The following is a 22,135-nucleotide window of genomic DNA, read 5'->3' as shown; positions in this document are numbered from 1 at the left end:
GTGTCTGCAGTGTCAGTACAGCTCTTATTATCACTGCAGTACAGCAGTGTCACCATACAGCACCCAGTGTCTGCAGTGTCAGTACAGCTCTTATTATCACTGCAGTACAGCACAGTGTCACCATACAGCACCCAGTGTCTGCAGTGTCAGTACAGCTCTTATTATCACTGCAGTACAGCACAGTGTCACCATACAGCACCCAGTGTCTGCAGTGTCAGTACAGCCCTTATTATCACTGCAGTACAGCAGTGTCACCATACAGCACCCAGTGTCTGCAGTGTCAGTACAGCCCTTATTATCACTGCAGTACAGCAGTGTCACCATACAGCACCCAGTGTCTGCAGTGTCAGTACAGCCCTTATTATCACTGCAGTACAGCAGTGTCACCATACAGCACCCAGTGTCTGCAGTGTCAGTACAGCTCTTATTATCACGGCAGTACAGCAGTGTCACCATACAGCACCCAGTGTCTGCAGTGTCAGTACAGCCCTTATTATCACTGCAGCACAGCAGTGTCACCATACAGCACCCAGTGTCTGCAGTGTCAGTACAGCTCTTATTATCACTACAGTACAGCACTGTCACCATACAGCATCCAGTGTCTGCAGTGTCAGTACAGCTCTTATTATCACTGCAGTACAGCAGTGTCACCATACAGCACCCAGTGTCTGCAGTGTCAGTACAGCCCTTATTATCACTACAGTACAGCACAGTGTCACCATACAGCACCCAGTGTCTGCAGTGTCAGTACAGCTCTTATTATCACTGCAGTACAGCACAGTGTCACCACACAGCACCCAGTGTCTGCAGTGTCAGTACAGCTCTTATTATCACTGCAGTACAGCACAGTGTCACCATACAGCACCCAGTGTCTGCAGTGTCAGTACAGCCCTTATTATCACTACAGTACAGCACAGTGTCACCATACAGCACCCAGTGTCTGCAGTGTCAGTACAGCTCTTATTATCACTGCAGTACAGCAGTGTCCTCAAACAGCACCCAGTGTCTGCAGTGTCAGTACAGCCCTTATTATCACTGCAGTACAGCAGTGTCACCATACAGCACCCAGTGTATGCAGTGTCAGTACAGCCCTTATTATCACTGCAGTACAGCACAGTGTCACCATACAGCACCCAGTGTCTGCAGTGTCAGTACAGCTCTTATTATCACTGCAGTACAGCAGTGTCACCATACAGCACCCAGTGTCTGCAGTGTCAGTACAGCCCTTATTATCACTGCAGTACAGTAGTGTCCTCAAACAGCACCCAGTGTCTGCAGTGTCAGTACAGCCCTTATTATCACTGCAGTACAGCACAGTGTCACCATACAGCACCCAGTGTCTGCAGTGTCAGTACAGCCCTTATTATCACTGCAGTACAGCACAGTGTCACCATACAGCACCCAGTGTCTGCAGTGTCAGTACAGCCCTTATTATCACTGCAGTACAGCACAGTGTCACCATACAGCATCCAGTGTCTGCAGTGTCAGTACAGCTCTTATTATCACTGCAGTACAGCAGTGTCACCATACAGCACCCAGTGTCTGCAGTGTCAGTACAGCCCTTATTATCACTACAGTACAGCACAGTGTCACCATACAGCACCCAGTGTCTGCAGTGTCAGTACAGCTCTTATTATCACTGCAGTACAGCACAGTGTCACCACACAGCACCCAGTGTCTGCAGTGTCAGTACAGCTCTTATTATCACTGCAGTACAGCACAGTGTCACCACACAGCACCCAGTGTCTGCAGTGTCAGTACAGCCCTTATTATCACTGCAGTACAGCAGTGTCACCATACAGCACCCAGTGTATGCAGTGTCAGTACAGCCCTTATTATCACTGCAGTACAGCACAGTGTCACCATACAGCACCCAGTGTCTGCAGTGTCAGTACAGCCCTTATTATCACTGCAGTACAGCACAGTGTCACCATACAGCACCCAGTGTCTGCAGTGTCAGTACAGCTCTTATTATCACTGCAGTACAGCAGTGTCACCATACAGCACCCAGTGTCTGCAGTGTCAGTACAGCCCTTATTATCACTGCAGTACAGTAGTGTCCTCAAACAGCACCCAGTGTCTGCAGTGTCAGTACAGCCCTTATTATCACTGCAGTACAGCACAGTGTCACCATACAGCACCCAGTGTCTGCAGTGTCAGTACAGCTCTTATTATCACTGCAGTACAGCACAGTGTCACCATACAGCACCCAGTGTCTGCAGTGTCAGTACAGCCCTTATTATCACTGCAGTACAGCACAGTGTCACCATACAGCACCCAGTGTCTGCAGTGTCAGTACAGCCCTTATTATCACTGCAGTACAGCACAGTGTCACCATACAGCACCCAGTCTCTGCAGTGTCAGTACAGCTCTTATTATCACTGCAGTACAGCACAGTGTCCACAAACAGCACCCAGTACAGCTCTTATTATCACTGCAGTACAGCACAGTGTCACCATACAGCACCCAGTGTCTGCAGTGTCAGTACAGCCCTTATTATCACTGCAGTACAGCACAGTGTCACCATACAGCACCCAGTGTCTGCAGTGTCAGTACAGCTCTTATTATCACTGCAGTACAGCACAGTGTCACCATACAGCACCCAGTGTCTGCAGTGTTAGTAGTACAGCTCTTATTATCACTGCAGTACAGCACAGTGTCACCATACAGCACCCAGTGTCTCTGCAGTGTCAGTACAGCTCTTATTATCACTGCAGTACAGCAGTGTCACCATACAGCACCCAGTGTCCTCAGTGTCAGTACAGCTCTTATTATCACTGCAGTACAGCAGTGTCACCATACAGCACCCAGTGTCTGCAGTGTCAGTACAGCTCTTATTATCACTGCAGTACAGCAGTGTCACCACTGTTCTAAATATACGCAACCGAATTTTAAAATATTTTTATTTATACCTATAGTAAATTCAGCTATGAAAGAAGACACATTATTATTATTATCGTTTATTTGTAGGGCGCCACAAGGTTTCCGCAGTGCCGCACACAGTACAAACAGTAGACTATACAGGGTACAACAGTACAGAACAATAAACACACAGTACCAGTACTTCAGAAACTCCGGGAGGGCAGATACAGTAGAGACGGAGCAGAAGAACAGGTCTGGAGACTGGAGGGAAGTGGCCCTGCTCATTCGAGCTTACATCCTAAGGGAGGGTAAACAAAGTCAGACACAAAAGGGAGCCAGTGAATCAAACGGGAGAGAGAAGAGGGGTCAAGGGAGGATGAGAAGAAGAGATGAGAGGTTAAATGGATGGTTGGTCTTAAGGAACAGGTGAGTTTTAAGTGCCCGTTTGAAGGAGCACAGATTGGGAGAGAGACGGATGGAGCGAGGGAGGTCGTTCCAGTGAAGGGGGGCAGCACGGGAGAAGTCTTGGATTCTAGAGTGGGAAGAGGTAATCAGAGTGGAGGAGAGGCGGCGGTCATTGGCCGAGTGCAGGGAGCGGGCAGGAGTGTGAATGGAGAGGAGGTTAGATATATAAGGGGCAGTTAGAGATATAAGGGGCACATTCCACAAATGGGAAAATACCACAATACTGCCACCTACAAGTCATTGCTTCAAATCCTACCTACAGTTGCTGCATCCCAGGAATTGTAATTAGCCACTGGGCGTTCCACTGAAGATGTGGCCGATTCAAGTCCAATGTTTGCCGTAAGTTCGTTTGTTTTCATACATATATTTTGCACCCACTACAATGCAGGTGTAAATGCCGACTGATAGTGATGACCGATACAATATAGATTTTGATTTGCAAATTACACGATATATACGTGCCACTAAATATCTCAGAACATCTGTATACAACTAAGATAGACTATTAAAACACATTGAAATCATCTTTATTTTTACGTAAAAAAAAAAATTGGAAAATATATTATATTTGAAGTTCAATATTTATATAAATGATTATACTGTCAAGACCTATTATTTTATGATCAAAGTTTTATGTGTCCTGATGTGAACTGTTATTGTACATAGACACGTGTGTATACCGCAGTCTGTTTGTGTGTCTACGTACGACAAGCATTATGTCGGCGTCAAGTGCTTCCACCTAGATTCAAATCGAAACGCATCATAAAATACGCTTGGGTTTGAATACAGTCTGAACTGCGCACAAGTTCTGCGCTCTTATTAAACAAGCAACTTACATGCAATAGCTGTTCAGACGTTAGGCCCCATGTGACGTCATAGCCAGTTCATATATGGAAATAGGAAATACTATTAGTAAAACCTGTGTTTGATTCCCTGTACGGTGTGAAAAATGCAGAAAGTTGGTGTCTTGCAATGCTTGTATTAACAATACAACATCCATTTATATTTGCTAAAGGCCATTCTGTTGTGATGAGACCTGCAGACCGGGCGTTGGCGTGTCTTTAGGACAGTCGTAGCCAACAGTCGTATTCCTCCTCATCAACAGTATTTTTGTTTTTGATATTAAAGTGGCAGCATGGCGCAGTCACACAGCCTGTTCTGTCACTAGATGGTGGAGTTTTGTCGCCTATTGACCAACATTACAAGTCTGTCATGTTTTCTGCTGAATTTTGCCCTGCGAATTGCGGGATGGCGCAGCAGGGGTGGGGACGTAATTACACAAATCGCATCACCGCGTTCTCCCCTTGGCCCCTCCCCTCCAGCATCACGGCAAGTATACATTTTAATGTTTTTATTACAATGGTATTTGTGCCCCTATAAATCATACTTGCCAACTCTCCCTGAATGTCAGGGAGACTCCCTGAAATAGGGGTGATCTCCCTCACTCCCTGAAGAGTCTGGCATTCTCCCTGATGCTGAGCCAGTACAAGACGTGGTTGGCTTCGCCATCTGTGGCATGATGACACAGTTCAGAAATTGTGTCCTATGTCCATGTATTGATGCCTATGGAGGTGGCCATTTTCATGGAGACCAAGATTTAATAAAAGGCCGACTGGTAAGACAACATGACTTCAGGGTCTTAATGACGCAAATATTGCGTCATCTTAGCCCCACCCCCTGCTGCAATTGCCCAAATTTAGGGGGCAGGGTCAAGCCCGTGCCCGTATGTCCAATTTCTCGGGATCTCCCTGAAGCCAACAAGAAAAAGTTGGCAAGTATGCTATAAATGCCCCTGGATCCTCCCGCGTAGATGCAAATTATTTTCACCCTAACTGATATTGCCATCTTAGCGCTTTTTTTTACTGTCCTGCGCAAATGGGGGCAGTAGCACGAAACTAGTCGCGTGTGATCACAGCGGCGTTTGAGCTGCAGACTGACATTGTTGCAGCTTCGTACATGACCTTTATAGTTTCTTTAAAAACACCCCACACGAAAGGATAGCTCGAGCAAGTAAAACGAGGATTGTGTTGTCCTACATTGTCTCTATACCTCCTTAGATATATTGCATATACAAGCAAAGCAGGTTATTACACCTAGCTTGTAGTATTGAAACATTCCTTTTAGTCTTTTGTTAAGCAGTGCAAGCCTGGGCTTGCTATGATCTGTGCTAAACCAATCAGGCATTAAATAAGGTGCCTTAAGGGTCATTTGTGTTTCTGTTGTAAAGGACAGGGATATTGCCAAGCAGTGGAGAGATTGGGAGATTGTTGTGTAACTTGCAACACTAACCAAACAGAGTAGAATATTTCTGTAATGCAGAGGACCCGGTTTCTTGTTGGGGTGGACCTGCAGGTTGTTTGGAGACAGGCAGCTTCATTGAGAAGACTGACAGAGTGATCCAAGCTGTGGACGGCAATGTGGGAAGGTCACCTGCTGGTGCCAACGTGACAACTTCTACGAGCATTTACTAAGGTGTTATTTCCACCATGCAGAACGGCTCGGATATCTGCACCTTTATGTCGGACAACTTTCCAGAGAAGTTGTTCGAGAGGATCGGGCAGTTTCGTTCCCAGAGGGACCTCTGTGATGTTACGTTGGAAGCCGATGGGGTCCTTTTTCCGGCGCACAAGGTAATTCTGGCATCCGCCAGCTCTTACTGTAAATTGCTGTTTGCCAATTCCAAGGCTGGAGACACCATCAGATTGAAGAATGTACGTTCTAAAGGACTCAGGAACGTCCTAGATTTCATCTACTCCAACAAGCTTCCCTTGTGCCTAGCCAATATTGAGGATACCTTAAAGGCGGCAGAGGTTCTCCTTGTTCGGGAAGCAGTGAAACTGTGCTTCCAGTTTTTAGAAGGTAGCTTGAACCACGAAACCTGTCTGGATATCTTGAACATAGCCATGAAACATGGCTTAGAAGAACTACAACAGAAAGCCAGTGGGTATGTGGGCCACCACTACAAGGACATCCCAGGTCACTTTGGAGATCTGAATAAAGTAGACAAAGGGACGCTCTGTGAAATACTGGAGAGGGAGGAGGTCCCGGGTTGCAGTGAACTGGATCTGTTCAATTTGGCGGTGGGGTGGTTGCAACACGACAGCTCAAGGCTGAAGGAAGCGGGAGATGTTCTCAAGAGAATTCGCTTTCCTCTTATTTCTCTAGAAGATCTTCAGAAATACATAAAGGAGACGCCGATCATGAAAACGGACTCCAGTTGCTTCAGGTATCTCCAAGATGCTTTGAAATACCACTCTCAGCTGTACGCTCAACCCACCATGCCCTGCGAGGGCGCCTCCATACGGTCGAGCTCGGACAAGCTGCTGGTTCTGGGCGGGAGGACAACTGATAACCAAGTCTGCAGCGGCATTTGGGTTCAAACCCAAGATGGAAGCTCATGGTCTGAGCTTGGAGAGATGAGCTCGCCAGTCTACAATCACTGCGTGGCAGTCATTAATGATTTCCTCTTTGTCATTGGAGGGCAAACTAGATTTGACCCATCGGGCAAACATCCGTCAAATGAGGTAACCGTGCCGTAACCAGACTGATCTCATGTGTTTATGGCAGGCATGCAGCGGTGTAATTACCGTGGTATAGAGGGCCCTTATGTAACTTTTTTTATGTGGTCTACAAATGTCTAGTTACGCCCCTGCAGTCATGACTCTACAACATACTTGCCAACTCTCCCGGAATGTCCGGGAGACTCCCGAAATTCGAGTAGGTCTCCTGGACTCCCCGGGAGAGCAGGCAAGTATCCCGGAAGTTACTTGCCAAAATGATGCTATTCGCAATGAATCGTGTCATTTTGGCCCTGCGACAAAATGACGTTTTCGACGCTGTGGTGGGGCCAAAATGACACGATTGACTGCGCCCCGTCCCCTCCTCGGGATCTACCGGAACTCACTTTTAAAAGGTTGACAAGTATGCTATACACCACTTCCACGTGCCAGACATTTACCCGGTTTAGAATTCCTCACTTACTATTTAACTGAATTGACCTGGGCTGCAGTAATTATTTTGATCTAAAAATAATCTTTCAACCAATGAGCTCTGATAAATTGTCTAAAAGTAAGAGGTGAATACTGAGCCATGTAAATGTTTCCTTGGAGAGATGGGTGATATTAGAATATCTTTATCCCAGCATTGGTAAAATAATAAGACTTAAGATTCTAACAATATAAATAAAAATATAGATCCCTTCCCCCCCCTCAAACCGATAGCAACGTGTTTAGTAAAAGACAACAATCCAACTCTATAGACAATACTGAATAATGGAAATGCTAATTGTTGAAGAGTAAAAGTGAAGAATTCCGTAATTTGAGACCGCAGGATGTTTGTGTTTTGTGTAGTTATGACAGTGACATATGGACGTGTGACACTAGATCAATAATAGACACAAAGGCTTTTGTGGAACTACACATTCCAGCATAACCTAGGATGACAACATATTAACCAGGTCCTCGAACATGACCCCCCCCCCCCCCCCCAATCCAAACAAAATGTTCTTCTGCTGAACTTTCCACTTAGGAGTAGATTTATCAAACTGTCAAAAAAGAAAAAGTGGAGGCGTTGCCCATAGCAACCAATCAGATTCTAGCTGTCATTTATCTACAACATTCTAGAAAATGTTTGCATGGATCTGTTGGTTGCTATGGGCAACACCTCCATTTTTCCTGTTTAGACGGTTTGATAAATCTACCCCCTTCATTTACTATTGCAGCTACGTAGGCTGCATTAATTAATGACAACAAAAGAGTGAACCATGCTCTATATGGAGGATTTATTAATGTAACATGTTATTTTTTTTTTTCTTACTGAAATGTCAACATTATTTTATTGTGAATTTTAAAATATGTATAACATGGAAAATTAACAACAATATTCATTAATCAGATACTGTTCCTTGGCTATTCTACTTTAAATTGGGTTAATGACGGCGCCTCCAAGTCTCCTTTTCCACTTAATGCAATTGCATAATTGTCACCAGTACTTAAACTGTCCTATAGCACCATCTTCAGGCATAGAATGGTTACTGCAGGCGTAACAAAGTCAGTTTTTCTGTGTTTCATGCTGGCAATACACGGGTTAATCCCGCTGCTCAGCCTGGTAAACGAGCCACAGGTTTACTTTCCGGTCTATCAGTCATGGACTTAATAAAGGACTGGTGTAAAATGCCTGCTGATGTGTTATTACAGGTAGGTGTCTCTTTCTTTCATTAAATGCATTGTTTTCTCTTAGTACTGAGATTAAGGGTGAGGTGTGGCCCTTTTGAAGGGTAGCTGGCCACACCACGTGGCCCCTGAAGTGTATCGGGTTGCCCGTCACTGTAATACTTCACTGGCTCCTTCGTTTCTTGTCTCGCCCTGTGCTGAACAATATGAAAGATTCCCCTGGTTACATAAAGCGTGATTTACTGCCAGCGGCCCTGTCATCCCTCCTAGGTGTTTCGGTTTGACCCGCGCACCGGTTCCTGGCTGCAAGCTGCCGGCATGCTGGAGAGAAGGACGCGTTTTCACACCGAGGTTATCTGTGACCGTATCGTCGCCGTGGGAGGAGGATCTCTATTGGGTCACCTCACCCAGAGCGTGGAAGAGTACCAGCCCGCGGACAACAAGTGGGAGTACACCGCCCCCTTCCCGATTCCAGTGGCTGATCACGCTGGCACCACCCACAAAGGCATTCTGTACATTTCAGGTAACTATGGCAACGTACCTGTCCCGGTTTGTGGACCTCGTAGGGGTGCAGACTATACGAAAGTGAAGGTGTTGTATTTATTCCTTAATATACGGTAATTGCAACTTTTGCTTTTATTAATAACACATTCTTATCTGTTGTGTATCTCATTGCACTACCCTATTTGTACGTAACATAATTAGGCATTAAAATGTGTTTTCGACACATTATTAGGTTGTGTACAAATATCCCTAATGCTTGCGTATCCTGAAGAGTCTTACCCACTTCTTCCTCGCTCAGTATGGTCATATATTATAAGAAACCACACCCAACCCATACATGATTCATAGAGGGTCCCTTCACCCCATCCTCAGCACCATGCGGACCCCTGATGAAATTGACACCCATAGGAACCCAGGGCCTTATTCATTAAGGATCTTAACTTAAGAAACTTCTTATTTCAGTCTCCTGGACAAAACCATGTTACAATGCAAGGGGTGCAAATTAGTATTCTGTTTTGCACATAAGTTAAATACTGACTGTTTTTTCATGTAGCACACAAATAATTGACAGCTTATTTGTATACTGAAATTTAAAGTTGATATGTGTGTGCTACATTAAAAAACAGTCAGTACTTAACTTATATGCAAACAGGGGCGGATTGGGAACATAAAGTGGCCCTGGGAAAAAATCTGGAAGTGGCCTCATGTGGGCGGGACCAAATCAACTGTAGGCGGGGCAAACACAAAAGTAGGCGGGATTAGTACAAAGTTGACTATGCCACCAGAGGGCTGTAAAGTGCTAGACTGCCCATTACATACCACCCTTCCCTCTCACGGGACAGAGCTCTAAAACAGGACTGACCCGCTAAAATTGGGACATATGATTATTGGTTTACCCACATAACGGCTGCCTCCTCTGTGTACAAGTGATGGGTACATTAATACATAGAAAGTAGGACAAAATGAGCAACTAAACGTAGCAGTAGCAATCCAGAATCAGAGAATGTCATCACAATATACATATTCGTGTTCATTAATAACATGGTGCAGAGGAACTGCCAATATAGAAACATACAGTTGGCAGACTGTCCTGCTCTCTCCTACCTGTACTTGTTGCTTTCCCTACCTGTGGCTGCTGGTGTCTCTTGATCAGTTGCGGCTTGTCTGGATCCTGGAATGCTGGAGCCCTATTTGGGTGAAAAAAAATGAGTACATGAAATTTAGAAAACTCCAATGAGCTCCAGTGTTAAATCAATAGCACCCACATTTAATAAATTGGCTTCCCTTTAGCCCCAACATTAAAATACTAGTATTCACATTTAAAAAATAAACCTATTTCAGTCCCTCCAATCAGCCCCAGCAATAAATTTAATAGCATTTACGTTTAATAAATAGAGCCATTTATCACAACCATGCCTGCATTAAATAATTCATATTCACATTTAATAAATAGCCCTCTTTCTCAAACTCAGCCAGCCCCACATTCAATTAATAGCCCCAAACCACCCCATCTTAAAGTAATAGACCCTGCTATTAAATACCTACCTCACACCCATATTACATTTCCACAAGCCCCCTTTGCCATCACACACATTACATTGCCACAAGCCCCCTTACCATCACACACATATTGCCACAAGCCCCCTTTGCCAACACACAACATTGCCATCAGTCACCCCTGCTGCCCACACACACACACATTGCCATCAGCCCCCTCCCTGCTGCCCACACACAACATTGCCATCAGCCCCCCCCCCGCCACTGCTGCCCTCACACACACAACATTGCCATCAGCCCCCCCCCACGCTGCTGCCCACACACACACAACATTGCCATCAGCCCCCCCCCCACGCTGCTGCCCACACACTCAACGTTGTCATCTTGACCCGCCCACACACGCAGCCAACAGGCCCCCCCAGCTGCGCGCTCTCTCTCTCACACACACACACACAGCCAACAGGCCCCCACCGCTGCGAACACGCACACAAACATACACACAAAAACACATAGCCTACACTTACGTTTCAGTAGCTTCCAGCGGCGATTCTCTGCTCACATGGGAGGGCACCTGTCACATAGTGAAATCTTATTTATTTATGCAATTAATATAAAAAAAAACATTTTATATTTGAAAATATATATATAAATGATTATACGGTTAACACTTGTTAGTTTACACTTTAAACAAATAAAAGTTGTGTGCATTCTGATGTCACCTTGTATTGTACATACACACCTGCGTATACTGCGGCCTGTTATGGGTGTCTATGTATGTCAAGCACTCTTTAGGCAGAGTGCAGACACGTTTGGATTTGAAGAACAGCCGCCACTTAAGTCGCGTGCGGTTTTTAAACGCGTAACTTAATTTGCTTTCAGACAAGAATATTTATTTATAATACTGTATATTTTTCTATATTTTTTTTTATATATATATTTTTGGTACAGTTTTTAAAGACAATTTTACAAATAGTGTATTTATTTTGCAGTCATTTTAAACCATAGTTGACATGCAATTTGTAGTCTAAAGGGTATATTTACTAAACTGCAGGTTGGGAAAAGTGGAGATGTTGCCTATAGCAACCAGATTCTAGTTCTCATTTATTTAGTACAGTTTACAAAATGACAGCTACAATCTGATTGGTTGCTATAAGCAACATCTCCACTTCTTCAAACCCGCAGTTTAGTAAATCTAGCCCCTATGTGCTAAACTATAAATTAAAGTGTATTGTAAATATGATTTTACTCCATATCTATGCTATTCTATTGTATAAACTATCCCAACACAATCGCTTTTATGATATATTTCCTGTTCTTATAATTTATTATTACATGTGCAATGCCAGTCCCATTGGCAGCATATTTCAGTCACTGCTATTTATCACCCACAGGGGGATATTCTACAAATAAGACTCTGAATGACGTGTACAGCTATTTGCCAAGACTCAAGCGTTGGGTGGTTAACCGTGCCATGGCTTACGCTCGGTGTGATCATGGCATGGCTAATATCGGAGATAAAATCTTCTGTGTTGGCGGCCGCACACTGAACGCGGTAAGTGGACAGAAGTGTCCTCGCTTCTTGCAGTGAGTTAGAATTCCAGTTAAGAAATGATTGTTATAATAGCACAAAGATAGGGATCGTTGTCACCAGCAGATCCCTGTTGCCTGTGCTGTGATATCGTCCAATCAGGTGGTTCTGATCTCTGAGATCCTGTCAGCTCTCTAGGCTTCTGGTTCCCAACCCAATTCTCAGCACATGTATTGTGGCCCTCCTCACAGAAGCATAGGTGATTAATCTAGAGGCGCTTATGAGATGAAGTCCAGAAAACAGGCACTGCTTAAGGTTGATGGAAAACCACTGCTGTAGGCAGCCATTACCCATGTATGAAGAAGTCAATTTTCAGACAGTCACATGTCAGTAATGGAGGGGTGTCGAGATATACACAGAGGGCCCGAGTCATTAAGGAGAGCAAAGCAAACATAAAAAAGGAGTAGGTTTGCTCCTGGACAAACCATGTTACAATGCAAGGGGTGCAAATTAATTTATTATTGTGCACGTACGTTAAATACTGGCTGTTTTTCCATCCAGCTAGCACACAAACACTTGATAGCTTTATGTTTACGTTGAAATTTTAACGCGTCTTACCCCAACTATAAATCTGTCCCCACATTTAAATCCCCCCCCCCCCATGCAACAAGGTTTTGCCCAGATGCAAAGTTACTCGTTTTTCTGCTTTACTCTCCTTAATGACTCAGGCCCAGAATATATAAGGGTTTAAAGTTCTTTCCAGTCTTAGCTCAGCTGCAGCTGCAAACCGTTAATTGATAATAAAAGATTTCCTGACTTAACACCTATTTATCTATCCAGCATTAATTAGGCCATTAGTCAGCGTTGCCAGCAAAGTATACTATGGTACGGTCTATGAACTTAAAAAAAAAAGTAAGAAATAAATCTTACAACAAGTACGCTGTATGAATGGCAGGGCTCTACACTTGTGGTCTTAAGTGGTAGTGCAGGTATTTTTTTTTTTTAAGGCACCTTGTGTACTCACTCAAACGTCACGGGCTAGATTCATTAAGAAACGTAAATGCTGACACGTGTCATGTTTTGCGTTAAAATGCTCTGCGCATACCCAGATACAAACTATACGTCAGTGAACGCAAAAACATCCCAGCAGCCTATGATATCATGGAAGGAACTGGGAGCGGAAAGGGCGTATGCACATAGCCACTTAAGTCGCGTGCGGTTTTTAAACGCGTAACTTAATTTGCTTTCAGACAAGAATATTTATTTATAATACTGTATATTTTTCTATATTTTTTTTTATATATATATTTTTGGTACAGTTTTTAAAGACAATTTTACAAATAGTGTATTTATTTTGCAGTCATTTTAAACCATAGTTGACATGCAATTTGTAGTCTAAAGGGTATATTTACTAAACTGCAGGTTGGGAAAAGTGGAGATGTTGCCTATAGCAACCAGATTCTAGTTCTCATTTATTTAGTACAGTTTACAAAATGACAGCTACAATCTGATTGGTTGCTATAAGCAACATCTCCACTTCTTCAAACCCGCAGTTTAGTAAATCTAGCCCCTATGTGCTAAACTATAAATTAAAGTGTATTGTAAATATGATTTTACTCCATATCTATGCTATTCTATTGTATAAACTATCCCAACACAATCGCTTTTATGATATATTTCCTGTTCTTATAATTTATTATTACATGTGCAATGCCAGTCCCGTTGGCAGCATATTTCAGTCACTGCTATTTATCGCCCACAGGGGGATATTCTACAAATAAGACTCTGAATGACGTGTACAGCTATTTGCCAAGACTCAAGCGTTGGGTGGTTAACCGTGCCATGGCTTACGCTCGGTGTGATCATGGCAGTGCCGTAACTAGACATTTTGGTGCCCTGGGCGAGACAGGGCACCGGCGCCCCCATGTAAGTGGGAGTGTCATTTTCTGAGTGGGCGTGTCCAACCTCCTGTGGGGTGTGGCTAGTGCTTTACCAGTGCTAGACAGCACTGAAACCCCCTCCCTCCCCATTCTTCACATTCTGGCTTTGTAAGGATATTTATGTAATAAGCATTCATAGAATCACAGTACTTTCAATGCAGCTATCGCATGCTAGCTGTGTAAAAAAAAATTAATTGGTTATTGAAATAAAACTATGAAACAAATTGTAACAAATAAACTATATTTCTCTTTAGAACTTTGTAACTAAAATAAACATCTTAAATAAACAATACAATACAATAAATAAATGTTATATGTTTATAGAGGTGCCTTCCTAGCCTTCACACTTGCAAACTCTTCTATGATAGTGTCAAAGTTAATGGAACTTGTCAGTTTATGTTCAATGGAAAGAATTGCCAAGTTTGAAAGGCGTTGTTGTCCAATTGAAGACCTCAAGTAGTTCTTCACTAGTTTTAATTTACTGAAGCTGCGTTCACAAGATGCCACAGTAACAGGTATACTGAGGAAGATGCGCAGAGCTATCTTGATATTTGTATATGCTGAACTCAGGGACCACTGATGTATGAGGTTTAAAATATCCTGTGGTGTTGCTGTGCTGCAATCTGGGAGGATGGAAACTGCTTGGAATTTGAAGCTTTCGATCTCTGTCACAATTTCAGTGGCATTGAGATCATTAGAGTACTTCTGTGCCAGGTCAGAAGCACACTTCTTCAGATCAGTTAGTGGCATGTTGGAGAGGGCAGACCCAGTAAGAAACTCAAAGTCTGAAGATATTTCCATCAATGTTTCACAACGCCACTTCAGTTGTGCATTCACAGTGTCCAGTACATTACAGAATTCTTTTCTGAAAACCTGCTCAGTGGACATACTGGAACCCTCATCTTCAGCTTCATCATAGTCAATCCTTCGTATCTTCCTTTTCCTCTTCATATGAAATTCCATAGGAAGGTTCATAGACTGAGCATGAACAGCTGCATCTTTCAGTATAACATCAACACCTTCTTCACGCATGTGCTGTAGTCCATTCTGAAGTCCAATTATCAGTTTTGCAGCTCGGTCAACAGATAATCCTTTCTTTTGCAAAGCTTGGTTGACAAAATCAATATTGTTCAAAATTCTACCCCACATTAGAAGTAAGCAAATGAATTTAAAATTAATTTGCATCACAAGGCTCTCAGCTGAAGAACTTGTTTCTCCACATGTCTTCTGATCGTATATCTTGTGCAGTGCCTCAAGAACTCCTGGCAATTGGTTACTTAAGGACCTGATAGCACGTGCTTTTGAGGACCACCTGGTGTCACTGTGACTTTTGAGGGTAATTTTCAGAATGCCTGTTAAGGTTTCCCATCTGCGTGTTGAACTTACAAAAAAATTAAACAGTCTCTGAACAGTTCCAAAGAATAATGCCATATCAACAGAACAACTGGCTGCATGAACTCCTACTAAATTAAGGGAATGTGCAGCACATGGAACAAATCTAGCCAGATTGTTTACTTGTTTTATTCTTGCCTGCACACCATTATATTTTCCTGCCATATTTGCTCCGTTGTCATAACCCTGTCCACGAATATTATCAGGATCTAATCCATCCTTGCAGAGCTTCTCTTCTATTTCCACAGCAAGACCACTACCTGTCTTCTCAGTGGTTTCAATAAAGTCTATAAAACTCTCTTCAACACTGCATTGTCCATCTGCAATTCTAACATATCTGATAATTTCACAGAGCTGTTCCTTGTGTGAGGTGTCCGGAGTGCAGTCAAAGATAATGGAATAGTATTTTGCTTCTTTGATTCGGTTTATTATTTCTTTTCTCACAGTGTTACCAAGAAGGTTAATAAATTCATTTTGAATGACTGGTGAAAAATAGGAAACACTGCCTTTCCTATGCTTTTCAATATGACCAGCTAACTCAGCATTGTAATGGCTAATCAATTCCAGCGCATTAAGAAATATCCCTGAGTTGGGTTGGCCAATTTGGTCACATGAACCCCGAAGAGCAAGATTGTTTATGGCACAGAAAATAATTGCATCCAGAATTATTTTTAAAACAGTGCGCCACTTCTCCTTTTCTGAAGCTATAACGGTTTGCAGTTCATGGTCAATTCCATGACCAAGTTTTAAATGCATCGCTAAAGACCTCCAACTTAAATAATTTTGTAGATGCTCAGGTGAGTTTTCATGTTCTACAATCCTGGGATTTAAATGCCTCCAATTAGAGAAGCCTTTATGTGGGTTTGCAATGCTTGGAGTTAATGCAGATTTAATTCCAAAAAGCATACAGGGAAAACAAAATACAGCTCTCTGCATTTCAGAGTACATAAGCCAAGTTCTCTCTACTGTTTCTCCATTAGGTGCAGTTTTAATGAACCAATCCTGACTAAATCGCCTCCCGTCACTAGTGGTTGAGAGTGTAAAATTTGAATCTTTCTGTTGCTCTGGACCATGTCTCACTAAACAGCACCTCACATTGTCCGTTATGTTAGGCCAAGAATGTGGATCTTTAAACCTAAGGCCCAAAATTTCATTACTTGTGCTGTCAGTCTCATTTTCTACATTAGGGTCCACGTCAGTAGTACCAGTGACGGCAGGAACTTCTTCCCGACTCTCTGGCTCAGAATGAGAGATCTCTAGTGGTGCTGACTCCGCTCTAGAGCTCCCGGCACCTTCATCGCTGGCTGACTTTGTGAGCCAGTTCTGAAAATGATGGGAAAGCTTACGAGCTTCCTCTTCTCTACCTCTCCTCAGCTTTCGGAATTCTGCACCAGATGGCTTCTTTGGGGGCATCGTTTATTACTAAAAGATAAATTTGTCTTTAGTGGTGTGATGTAATACCATACAATACTCTGCACTCATCATGAAGATTAAAAATTAAATAAAGAGACAGTCCCAGAAGATATTAAGCTGTGAAGGGAACCTTCTACAATAAGGGAACAGAGGACAACACAGTGGACTGCAACACTGGTCGTGATGACCACACACAAAGTGCTTAACCTTAAATGTGTCTCACTAATATTCCTGAAAACTAAACCGAAACCCAACGATGCTCCAATAATAAGCTAGCTGTGAATCTCACTGAAAATTGTAATGTTCCTCCAGGATTAGGTGAAAAAACTTGTATCAAAGAGAAAGAAAGAGAGAGAAAGAGAGAGAGAGGGATCTCCCCCAGCAACACTACTACCAGTATAAGAGCTGCCTCTCCATTTGTATAATAGAGATGCAGAATTCTCAGTTACACACATTTGCAAATGCATAAAAAGCCTAATGCATCAAAATGCACATATATATATATATATACACACATATACGCATCAAAATGCATATATATATATATATATATATATATATATATAAAATATATACAATATATACACATATATGCATCAAAATGCATATATATATATATATATATATATATATATATATATATATATAATATATACATATACACACACAAAACCTAATTATGTGTTATATATTAGAATTGGCCTTACCGTCCCTCTTTCAGTGATGGGGTGCAAATGAAACGACTGGTCTGTCCACGGTGCCGAGACAGGTCAGGTGGCGTGTTTCTTCTTCTCTAGTTGTTGTACCTGGTCAGGGACACAGGTGTAAGCCGTTCTAGAGAGGTGTTCCCGAAAAAAAATTGGCTTCAATCAAAAATACAAATAATATAGCAATCCCAGACAGTGTAATATTTTCCTGTACATGTTGCCCTTACAATCCCAAGCAAAATGTACAAACAACACTCTTGGCGGAGTGAAAGGTGATGGTATATTGTGAGAAATACAACTGATTGAATGGCGATGTCAGCCTTATATTTTCCTGCATATTAAAATATATGGAGTAAAAATCGTTATTTTTGATGCATTAATAAGCAGCAGACTCCACTAATAGGTCCAGCAGGTGACAGTGTTCTCATTCAAGTGTTTTGGCCATAAGAAAATATATGTTCTCTGATTTTAAAGATGTCCTTGCAGAAATAAATAAAATAATTCCTTGTATTTTTTTGAAACGTTTATAATAAATCTATTAATTGCAGAGGTGGAGAGGTGTTTGGTTGCATATGGAGAAAAAGCAGTAGCAGAAAGAAAGAAGTAATAATGCCCCTGTATAGGTCATTGGTACGGCCTCATCTAAAATACTGTGTCCATTTCTGGAGGCCATATCTCCAGAGGTATATAAATACATTACAGACTGTACAAAGAAGCCGGGACAGACTTTTCCTCATTCTGATCACAACCCGCGTTCAGTATTGTACACACTTATTTAGGCTTTGCGCACTCCCGAATTCAGCAAGGAACATGCCCCGTTGAATTTGGGTGCAGGGTTGCTGTGCTCTACTACACAGGACGCTGCAGGCAGGTACATATCTGTCAGCTCCTTCAGAGCCGGCTGGTCTGGTGGCATTACAGTTGGTCCCCCCCAATTTTACCATAACCAGCACTAGGCAAGCCAGGTAGATTTATAATGGTCAACGTCATTAATGCCCCTAAAACCATAGCCTTCTAATACCTAAAAACAGTCAATTCTTATATAACCCTCCTTAGGGTGTTTATATATATATATATATATATATATTCTTATATAACCCTCCTTAGGGAGAGACACTTTAAATCTCCTTACCCCTCATGGATGGGCACTTTTTTTTCATTGTGTTTCTGCTCATCTGCAGAAATCAACATCAATGGCATGGTGATAATTATAAACTGTAACATTAAAGTGTTAAAAGTCCCCCCCCCCCCCTATCCCCCACCACCCCCTCTCTCCCTCTCTCCCTCTCTCCCTCTCATGTTACTTACATTTTCAGCTTCTTGTCAGTTTTTTTTCTTTCCTGCTTACTGATGATTTTTTCCTGTTCAGCCAGCCCAGGCAGTCCTTGCTGTTTGCGCGCCTGCAGTCAAGCCCAGCCCCCTGTGTAAATCTCTGCTCCTCTGCTCCCAGCAGCATCATGACCTCTGATGCTGCAGGGACAGAGGGCAGAGTTAAAAAGTAGGAGGAGCCGGGTGCCGGCCGCCATCTTGGATGCGCCGGGCGGCCGGCAGTCTGAATCTGAGGTCTGTTTATGTTTTTTAAAAAATTTTTTTTCATCCACACAGAGAGGTCGGTGCGGGCGGCCACTGCGCCCCCTTGGGACTGCGCTCGGGGCGGTGGCACCGGCCGCACCGGCCTCGTTACGGCTCTGGATCATGGCATGGCTAATATCGGAGATAAAATCTTCTGTGTTGGCGGCCGCACACTGAACGCGGTAAGTGGACAGAAGTGTCCTCGCTTCTTGCAGTGAGTTAGAATTCCAGTTAAGAAATGATTGTTATAATAGCACAAAGATAGGGATCGTTGTCACCAGCAGATCCCTGTTGCCTGTGCTGTGATATCGTCCAATCAGGTGGTTCTGATCTCTGAGATCCTGTCAGCTCTCTAGGCTTCTGGTTCCCAACCCAATTCTCAGCACATGTATTGTGGCCCTCCTCACAGAAGCATAGGTGATTAATCTAGAGGCGCTTATGAGATGAAGTCCAGAAAACAGGCACTGCTTAAGGTTGATGGAAAACCACTGCTGTAGGCAGCCATTACCCATGTATGAAGAAGTCAATTTTCAGACAGTCACATGTCAGTAATGGAGGGGTGTCGAGATATACACAGAGGGCCCGAGTCATTAAGGAGAGCAAAGCAAACATAAAAAAGGAGTAGGTTTGCTCCTGGACAAACCATGTTACAATGCAAGGGGTGCAAATTAATTTATTATTGTGCACGTACGTTAAATACTGGCTGTTTTTCCATCCAGCTAGCACACAAACACTTGATAGCTTTATGTTTACGTTGAAATTTTAACGCGTCTTACCCCAACTATAAATCTGTCCCCACATTTAAATCCCCCCCCCCCCATGCAACAAGGTTTTGCCCAGATGCAAAGTTACTCGTTTTTCTGCTTTACTCTCCTTAATGACTCAGGCCCAGAATATATAAGGGTTTAAAGTTCTTTCCAGTCTTAGCTCAGCTGCAGCTGCAAACCGTTAATTGATAATAAAAGATTTCCTGACTTAACACCTATTTATCTATCCAGCATTAATTAGGCCATTAGTCAGCGTTGCCAGCAAAGTATACTATGGTACGGTCTATGAACTTAAAAAAAAAAGTAAGAAATAAATCTTACAACAAGTACGCTGTATGAATGGCAGGGCTCTACACTTGTGGTCTTAAGTGGTAGTGCAGGTATATTTTTTTTTTAAGGCACCTTGTGTACTCACTCAAACGTCACGGGCTAGATTCATTAAGAAACGTAAATGCTGACACGTGTCATGTTTTGCGTTAAAATGCTCTGCGCATACCCAGATACAAACTATACGTCAGTGAACGCAAAAACATCCCAGCAGCCTATGATATCATGGAAGGAACTGGGAGCGGAAAGGGCGTATGCACATAGCCAATGTTCAGTAAGGGCGCGAGAAGCTCGAGCACACGAAGCAACGTCCGATTCAAGCTTTGGGCATCTCTCAGGTACGTGTTTTTCAGGCGTATCACTTGCTCCAGCTACAGATCAGGTGTAAGTGCAGAGTGGTAGTGATGACGGATGTGTGTGCAGCTAGAACATGTGTTTGGAATCAGGAGCAACTGTAAAAATGGATTTTATGTACAGTAGACATTAATAACATCCTAATAAATGTATTTTATGTACAGTAGACATTAATAACATCCGAATAAATGTATTTCATGGGGAAAAAAAATGGAAAAAAAAAAATAATGACTAGTATTAACAGGTAACAATAATTATTTTCTCTTCTGAGCATTCTACTGGGACTTTATATTCCATACATATATGTTACGTATCCTGCATTGTATCGTGTCTGTCTCAATATGGCAAGTGCCATAAATGCAGACTGTACCTACACCCGTATTCACAATTTCCGCGCGTCTTTAAAGACCGCACAATGCGTTCAGTTTGTGCGCCTTAATGAATCAGCCCCAATATGTTTATCACAACAATATACATTTGGGAGGTCTCCCTGCTATAAAGACTAACGCGCAACTTCTGCCTCCTTCTAGGCTAAGGAATGGACCCACGTCAATGAGACGGAGTATTACTGCCCAGCGGCTGACCAGTGGAGCGCCCTCAAGCTCTCGCCCTTCGACTGCTGCCAGTTCAGCACAGTCACCCAAAACTCCAAGCTCTATATCACAGGAGGGGGGTCGTTAAGACGCATGAATAAAGAGGATAGTGTCTTTATATATGACCCGGAGGCCAAGACGTGGCAGAAGGCTGGGTCGTTGCCACAGCCGCTGGTAGACCATGCCTCCTGCACCATTAAATTGCCACATGGGACGATAGAAAAACTCAGAGACAAAGAAGAGGAGAATCCGTCTACCACAAACAAAAAGAGATCCACTCTCAACCTATTTATCACAGGTCCACGGGAGAGAGAATTATAACCTGCACTTTCCTACTTGGAGAATTCAAATTCCAATGTCCAGGGTGCGCAGACAAAAACACTGGCTATTAGTAATCAGATTTTGCATAAAAATAAAACCATATTATATATATATATATATATATATATATATATATATATATATATATATATATATACATACACATACAAACACACGTTAACCCGTGCATGATACTCATGCATTCTAGTCAAATCAAGCTACTTAAGGTGTTAAAAAGGTTCTTGTCATGCATTTGGGGCTAGGCCAGGCCTCCTCAGGGGAAGAGCGTTACTTCCCGACGTAAGCGCCCTTTTTTAACGTTGTTTTGTTTACGTCACCACCTCATCATTCTTCTCCATCACCTTATCCTTCATCTTCATCGCCACATCCTTAATCTCCATCGTCTTACTGTTCTAAAACCTCTCGATACACAACGTTTCTGCTAAACACCTTATCGCTGTGCTCAATCAGTCTTCCTTGAAGGGCAGTATTCATAACCTGCACTTTCACATCACTGCTTCTCCGTACTCGTGAAAATGCGACAAACAATTGTCCATGACCAAACACAGGCTCTGGTAAATAAATACCCACACGGTCAAGAGTTTGAGCCCTCAACTGGTAAATTTAGCCTTTACTACCCCTCCCACAGGGGGAAGGGGGGATGATGGAAGTTAACTGACTTCACTATTATCATTTTTTTGTCAATTAATGTCAGTATACCA

At 42.9% G+C, this 22,135-nt stretch overlaps 1 protein-coding gene across 1 annotated transcript; it reads left to right on the top strand.

The window, feature by feature from the left end:
* Window positions 1-5,813: 5,813 nt before the first annotated feature.
* Window positions 5,814-21,484, top strand: LOC142101702 (kelch-like protein 9). The gene is made up of 4 exons (XM_075186086.1): window positions 5,814-6,851; window positions 8,769-9,021; window positions 11,891-12,051; window positions 21,030-21,484. The coding sequence occupies exons 1-4, from the start codon at window positions 5,814-5,816 to the stop codon at window positions 21,411-21,413; spliced, it is 1,836 nt and encodes a 611-aa protein (XP_075042187.1). The 3' UTR covers window positions 21,414-21,484.
* The last annotated feature ends 651 nt before the right edge of the window (window positions 21,485-22,135 follow it).

This window comes from Mixophyes fleayi, chromosome 9 (assembly GCF_038048845.1).
Source record: "Mixophyes fleayi isolate aMixFle1 chromosome 9, aMixFle1.hap1, whole genome shotgun sequence".
In the NCBI taxonomy this organism is placed as follows: domain Eukaryota; kingdom Metazoa; phylum Chordata; class Amphibia; order Anura; family Limnodynastidae; genus Mixophyes; species Mixophyes fleayi.
This window is presented reverse-complemented; position numbering and strand designations above follow the sequence as displayed.